Source organism: Schistocerca gregaria, chromosome 1, assembly GCF_023897955.1.
Source record: "Schistocerca gregaria isolate iqSchGreg1 chromosome 1, iqSchGreg1.2, whole genome shotgun sequence".
Lineage (NCBI taxonomy): Eukaryota > Metazoa > Arthropoda > Insecta > Orthoptera > Acrididae > Schistocerca > Schistocerca gregaria.
Genome location: NC_064920.1, coordinates 374023064 through 374030958, shown reverse-complemented (window position 1 = coordinate 374030958; position 7895 = coordinate 374023064). Strand labels below are relative to the sequence as shown.

The following is a 7895-nucleotide window of genomic DNA, read 5'->3' as shown; positions in this document are numbered from 1 at the left end:
GTTGAGCCCAACCTATATAGGTAGGAATGATCACCAAAATAAAGTAAGAGAAATCAGAGCTCGAACAGAAAGGTTTAGGTGTTCGTTTTTCCCGCGCGCTGTTCGGGAGTGGAATGGTAGGGAGATAGTATGATTGTGGTTCGATGAACCCTCTGCCAAGCACTTAAATGTGAATTGCAGAGTAGTCATGTAGATGTAGATGAGAACAAATGCATGTGTGTTCTGGGTCTTTTCAACTCATGCAGTTGGGCTACACAGACGTAGATGATCCAAAAATATTGTCCCAAACCTCAGCTGTGGCTCTGTCCTCGTCAGTGCAGGCACAGACATGCATGAGGATGAAAGGCCACACAGTCCCTGCGGTTGCTGTGACTGGCGTCACTACCCTCAGTGGAGAGGCATCTCTCAGTCCCTATGTTGTACAGACAGATAGAGACTGGCCTCTCCAGTGCTCATATGCTGCTTGCTCCATCGCTCTTGATGCCTGCCTGTTCCAGTATAATTGCTTATATATACTGCATGCTTATATATACTGCATGCAGCTCCAAATTATTTAAGGCACTCCCTGACAGTGGGTCAGAGGACGGGAGTGGAAAGGGGTAGGGGACTATGGAGGAATCAGTGGAATTATGGGTATTCTAATGTAGCACAAGTGGACTATCTGAAAACATAGTATTAGAAATATGTATTTAAGGTAGCACAAGTGGGGTAGATAGCCATCTTGGACTTATGCTACACCGGTCTGAGGGATTGGAGATAGGAGGGAGAGGAGGAGGAAGGTAAGGGGAAATGATGAGGGGCATGGACGAGTCGGATGGGTGTCTTTGATCTTAACTTGATTTTTCCTTGAGAGGGAGATTTGATATTGGCCCCTTATGACACTGACGTAGAGGAATCCTTGTTGTCTGTTTTAGAAACAGCAGTATCACACCATTAATTTTAACAAAAATATCTAACATTTATCTCTTTGCTGTTTGAAGCTGAGTAAACTCAATGATTTTCATTGGAGTGAAAGAAGAGAATTCGAAAATTATGATAAAATATTACAAGTTTATTCAACAAAGTTTTTCTTACAGTAGCTGCTCTTTGTACAAAAATCTCTTTCAAAATTATACAAAAAAATTAAGTGTGTTATACAACTTGTTGTACAATTTTAGAAGATGTTTAGTCGCTAAAAATGTCCCACAATCAAGCAATACTTCAGCTGCAGCTGTCAACCATGCACGAAAAGTGAGGTATTCAGTCAGCGACTCTTGGAAGGTGGCAGTGACAGTAGGGTTATTCACCAACTCTAGGACAGAGAAAACCTTTTCGAAAGCAACATTTTTTCCATTCTCTGCTATTGTATCGGCGATATTGTTCAGTCTAAATAAACATCAGCCACAGGGATACAAACAGAGTTTCTGTGTACAATGAAAAGAAAGAACTCGGTAAATGTCTGTCCTCATGATCATGAATAGGTCCAGTACCGCATCATGCGCCAGTTTAGCTAAACTATAAATATGCACAGATAAAATACGCTTATAAGGCATTTCTATAAATACAGATGATAATAGAATAAATTAAATTCAGACAAGTAGTATCATATCAGTAGCTAAGTCTATATTTCCCACTACAATGTCTAAAGCTGTCAGACTCTTTAATGTTTCAGTCTTTAAGTATTCTATGCATTCACAGTCTTAACTGGGATTGGACTGCGAAAGAGAGAACTCTAGTCTTTTTTTTCTAATGATAATATGCATTCAAAACGTAAAGGCAATTCTGTCAGTTAACAACCATACTAGAAACTACTTCTTATACAATCAAGAGCATGGTCTTACAGAACATGGTAAGCTCTTTGACAGTTTAATCAAATTTGCCTTCCGACGTTTGTCCTGTAAGTAAGGATACTCTGTTTACAATTGCATCAGTACTGAACTGTTTTTATAACGGAAGCACGTTGTTGGGATGAGTAAAAGTGTTTGTTCGTCCAAGTATAGCGTTACAATGAAGCAAGGGGTCCAGCCATACATATTTTCGTGAGATGGTCCGTTGATGAACTAAAATTGTGAGTTGTCACTCACGTTCAATGACTGACAGAGAGTGATTTACTTGGAAATATTCAACTTGAAGTACTGATGTGAAAAAGAACAGTAGTCTTTGGAAAGTGAGATGCACTCACAATCAGATTGTTTACCGGCAATTATAAATTTATCAGTTTATGAAGGAAGTGGAAGAAGATGCCAGTTTCTCTAACAGACTAAAAAAATAATGTTCATTTAAGCTGAATGTCAGAAAAAGAAGATGTAATCTGTGACATCTAAACTGTTCGCGTGCCATGGATCATGGGGGAAGAAGGCAAATGCCTGAAGTAACGACCAGTTGTTAATGATGACATGTGGGCACGTTGCTTGAAGAAAAGAGAGGGAGGAAGATTGGGGTTTAACCTCCTCTCGACGACGAGGTCAGTTCAAACAACTGACGAAAAGCTCGAGTATGTAAATTGTTATCGACGTAAAAGACCCAATGGTTTATGATATTTCACAAACAGAAAATTATAAAATTTTGGTAATGTTAAACTGTGTATTTTTATTTCAAAAGTCAAAGTACAGTTTAATTTTGTCGATGAATCTGAAAAAGCCACAGCAGCGAAAATTCAAATTACAGTGCAAATTTTATCAGATAAACTGATCAAAGTCAGGACCAAGATATTTTATTTTCTCTGGACGAAACTGGAAAGCTACCAGCGACAGTAGAAAGACTATGTCGTAATAGATTATGCTGAAAGATATGTTATTAATGCTGTGTATCTTGTATGTAAACTGAGGAAATGGGCCAAACATATTAAAAATGTATTAAAACTACATGACAGATTAGAACTCTGTAGCAAAACCGAACACGACCCAGAAACCATGCCTTTCGCTACACCCTCCCAGTAATGCTCTCCTACTTTCTGAACATCAAAATTGTTCTCCTGCAAACTTTGCTGGACCAACACTCATGGAAGGAAGTACACGGAGGAAAAATAGCTTAGCTGCAGCCCAGGAGCTGTTTTTAGAGTGAATCTTCACTGTGTGGTGGAGAGCGCACACACTGCACTGCGGAATGAAGAGTTCATTCTTGATTAACAATGTAAGTTATTAAAAAGAATACATGTTATTTGTCAAGTAACCAAGCGGTGAATTGCCTTTACTTTTTGAAAAGCTGGGGTTATTTCCAGAAATAAATGTTCAACAGCTTCACTTTATATATTAAGTCATAAACAGTTCCAAGACCGAAGGCCCATTATCAGGTGCTCCTGTATAAAAGGTTCATGAAGGGTGAGTCTCAGCTGGTGGACAAAAACAAAGTTTTGAAAAATACGTACATAAGTACCCAGCGATCTCAGGCTCTGCAGATCACACGCTGCTTCCACAAACTGTCTCCATTCCTTTCTGCTTCGTGCATGGCTACTCCAGATGTCTTCAATCCCCAGGACTGCCAGATCTTCGTCACGTCGTCCATCAACCGCTATCTTGGTTGTCCTATGGGACGTGTGGAGTTGCTTTCTTCACGTGTATTTCTTCTGGCTTATGGGCTACATGGCGCGTTCGCTGTATTCTTTTGCTCTTCAGCTTCTGTAGGATTGTTACTTGTAGCATCAAGAAGTAGATTTGTTCACTCTTCCTCGGCCTCCATAACTCTTTACCTAAGATGGGTCCCCAAGTCTTTCTCATTACTCTTCTTTCAAAGATTATTAGTTTTTCCTTTTGTCATTTAGTTACGCTGCAGGTTTCTGAGCCATACATGGCATCTGGGAATATCACAGTGTTATATATTCTCATTTTAGTATTCGCAGATATTGATTTTGAGCTGCGTGTCTCCCTGGGGGAATACATGCATTTGATTTCCACTGCTGTTCTTTGCTTAATGTCCATTCCTGTGATTGTCACTGGTAAACCAAGTTTCCTCTGTATCAGCTGATGAACTTTCTTGAACCTCGTTTAATTTATCTCAAGAAATTATTGCTGCTCTTGTCTTCTTCCTAAGCGCACGAATTCAATTTTGTCTTGATTCACTTTCAGCCCAACTTTCTGTACGTAGTTGTCCATTTTACGGTATATTTCTTGACATTTATTATTTTGACAAATAATTATTAAATCTAAGCAGCAGTTTTCAAACTCTGTGGCTGATTAAAACCGCTTGCTGGACCGAGACTCGAATTTGGCACCTTTGACTTTCGCCAGGCATGTACACTACCGACTGAGTTATACGAGCAAACATCACGACCCGTCCTCACAGCTTCAATTTCCCCAATACTTACATTCCTACCTTCCAGACTTCTGGGCTTATGTGAAGGTAAGATAAGAGATGCAAGCAGAAGTGAGGTTCCAAGGCGGATCGTGAGTTGTGCTTCAATAGCTGTCTTATATTATTGTTATTATTATTATAGTTATTATTATTAATTCCGTGTTTAACGAAAATAATTTGAGGGATTATTGTCAGTGATTAAGCTACGTAGACACATTTGTAAAAAAAGTTGTAATACCTTGTATTTCAGGACAATAAAAGAGTTTAGTTTAATAAAATAGCTCAAACGGTAGATTCGTTGCCGCGAAAGGCGTAAGTCCCATGTTACAGTCCTGACGGGGCATACTGTTAAAATCTGTTAGGAATATTCAAATCGGCGAAGATGATTCCGCTGCAGAGTGAAATCTCATTGTGCCCCGATTTTTCACATAATAGGATATACGTAGGATGTAGGTTGCAGTTAAGAACTGAGAGATGAAGAAGCTTGCACAGGATAGGGTAGCATGGAGAGCTGCATCAAAGCAGTCTCAGGACTGAAGACCACAACAACAGCAGGATATACGTCTTGATTCTGTTTATGCTAGCCATATATGGATTTTTTCATGACCTAATGACAGACGACTTTTATGACAACTGGAATTCACGATTTATCTATCTTTGATAAAGGAGTGCATGGTAATGGGGCTTCACCTTCGAAACTAACAACAATGAAATAAATAAACAATAAAGTGTAGATGTCGTACAGTTATATCTAGAAATACTATTAGCTGCAGACTAACAAAAAATTTTTAAAAAATCTCTACCAAAAAATGGACACTCTTATGGTCACGTTATGCTTCGCTGTGATAACATTACAACGTAATGAATACACATATTGTACTCGCAGGTAACATTGTAATACAAGAGTAACTTCAATTGCACTTGAAAGACACGATTTTGGTGTAGAGCTTTGGAAGGTTAGAATTGCAGCTGACGTAACGCTGCTTACTTTGTATTAATGAACGTTTATCAACTTCATTCCTTAGCAAATCCTGTACACTCTTCGTAGCGGAACATGTTAAGAAATAAGTCATCCGCGATGCCTTTCCAAATTGTATCCTTGGGGGAGAACAAAACTTGCCCCTATCAGGGGCTGCATTAACTACAGCATAAAAAATGTCTGGATGGGAGCTCGAAATGTAGTATGTGTTGGGCAGAACGTAATAATGAATTTGATCTGCTGGAGAAGACAATAAATACGAGGTGGCAAACAAATAAATGAATATCGTTGCGAAAATGAATTGGCGAAAGATGTATTAGAACGTGGTTTCTTTTCTGACTGGTAGAGCGTCAGTCAGAAATGAAAGGGAGGGGCCTCGATAACGCCACCGAGTCCCATCGGCAACACGGATGAACCACAGGGACAGCACGTAGCTAGACGAGCACAGGCCGCAGCAGGAGATCAGGGCTGGAGGTTGTCGAGCAACCAGTTGAGGTAGGCGCCGACGCGCGTGTAGACGCCGGGGAAGCCGTCGGAGCCGCAGCGGCGCGCGCCGAAGGAGACGACGCCGAGCAGCACGTGGCGCGGGTCGCCGGCGCCCGGCTGGTGGGCCAGCGTGAGCGGGCCGCCGCTGTCGCCGTCGCACGAGTCGACGCCCGGCGCGCCGCCGGCGCACACCTGCGTCTCGCCGCTGAGCGCGATGTGCGTGCGGCGGTAGGCCTCGCCGCACTCGTCCGTGGCCGCCACCGTCAGGCGCGTGTAGCGCAGCTCGTCACTGCCCGTACCTGCCGAAAGTACAGTGCTTCGTCAGGCAGACGGCCTTACATCGATGCAAAATGCAGTTGAAGAGAAGTGCTAAGACATCTTTGACATTTATACCGGAAGAGCAAAATCTCACAAGGAACCCGGTGAACAGCAGGGCGCAAAAGGCCAACGGCATTTATGGCATTCGACGCCCCACATATTGTCTACCATGTTACCATAATATTGGCTGCTAAATGAATTTCCTTTGTCTGGTGTGCGTACTCTAAGACCTTCGGTGCACACACCATCAGATTATTTGACTTGTCGCTCTAACGAAGTAGGCGAGTGTCGGCAATATGTCTTCTGGTCTTATCGTGGCGTGTTTATCTTTTGCCGTTAGGTCAGACGATAGAAATTCCACTTGCACACTTAGAGTAGAACTTGATTAATTTTCACACACATTTATTAACATAATAACAAGCATAAAAATTACGTAACTTGATCTGGATGCTATTAACAATTGACATTCTGAAGTTCCTTTGGTCTTGGTACGTTAATCTTATTCTCACATATCTCTGATACTTGACAAAGTGTCTATAAATTTATCTTCATGGCTATGTACAGGGATATGATAATCTTCTTAGGTGTAGACTTAAACTTGACTATAGACTGGTACAGACTGATGAAGACTGGTGCAGACAAATGCAGACTGACTAATCGGGACCGAGCGAGGTGGCGCAGTGGTTAGCACACTGGACTCGCATTCGGGACGACGACGGTTCAATCCCGTCTCCAGCCATCCTGATTTAGGTTTTCCGTGATTTCCCTAAATCGTTTCAGGCAAATGCCTGGATGGTTCCTTTGAAAGGGCACAGCTGATTTTCTTCCCAATCCTTCCCTAACCCAAGCTTGTCGACGGGACGTTAAACACTAACCACCACCACCACTAATCGGAGGTCTGTACACTCGTTATAATACCTCGTGGGTTCAGGTATCACTTCAGTGTGATCCGCGAGGAGAAAAGGTTCTACATTAGCAGCAATCTCATTGGCTGCGTTACATATTACGACGCGGATCGGCGGAAGCAGAATTTGGTCCGTCTCTAAGGCAGCGCCATCTCGTAGTGCTGCTGTTGTACTTAGCGGGGTGCGCTCTAGTGGAAAAGTTGTGTACGCGTTGACTACACGGAACTATGTACACAACACTTTGCTTTCATACCTTTCTATACGATGTACTTAAAATCACTGCTCGAATCTCGATTTTTTTCCATTTTCGCAAATCACTACTCAGGAACAACAACAGAGCAACGTCATCATCAGGCTCTCTTCCAAGAGGACTGACTGTTTACAGGCAGCAGTCCAGTGAATATCACGTGAACAACTTGTTGCACTAGCGCTGCCCTCTCGTGGTGATTCCAATAACTTTTCAACCCATCATCGTGCATGTAGATGTAAACGAGTGTACTGCGTTCAGAGACTTAGAGGTCAGTACGGCCATGCAATATTTTGCCTCCCCACAACCTGTAATACCAAAATGATCATGTTCAAAAGAGATCCTGGGTGCGTTACGTGTTTCCATAGACGGTTTCAATGGGCGGTGGTCACTGTGGCTGACCACATAATATTTTCTCCCTTTACCACTCAGGGGCCTGCTCCTCCTTTCCTCTGTCCTTTTCCAGGGTTCCCTCCCCCCCCCTACCATCTTTTTTCCCACCTCCTCTCTCTCTCTGCCCCATTCACTCTCCCAAGTCCATTTTTGCATTTCCCTCCTTTGCCTTTTCCAATTCCCTCTCGCATCTGCCCTGCCCCTCTCCCCCCGTATGAGTACTCTCCCTCCTTTGGTTTTCCCCCTTTTCGTTTTTTCCTCTGCTCCCTCCTTGTTTTCCCCTCCTCCAGGTCCTCCC

General features: G+C 42.5%; 1 protein-coding gene across 1 annotated transcript in view; it reads right to left on the bottom strand.

Moving 5' to 3' along the window:
- Positions 1 to 1030: 1030 nt before the first annotated feature.
- The window catches only part of LOC126349011 (uncharacterized), a 231270-nt gene continuing 224405 nt past the window's right edge, over positions 1031 to 7895 (bottom strand). Inside the window, exon 8 of the mRNA XM_050002405.1 lies at positions 1031 to 6033. Coding sequence (XP_049858362.1) covers positions 5711 to 6033 — 323 coding nt within the window. The 3' untranslated portion in view covers positions 1031 to 5710. The remainder of the gene's footprint in view (positions 6034 to 7895) is intronic.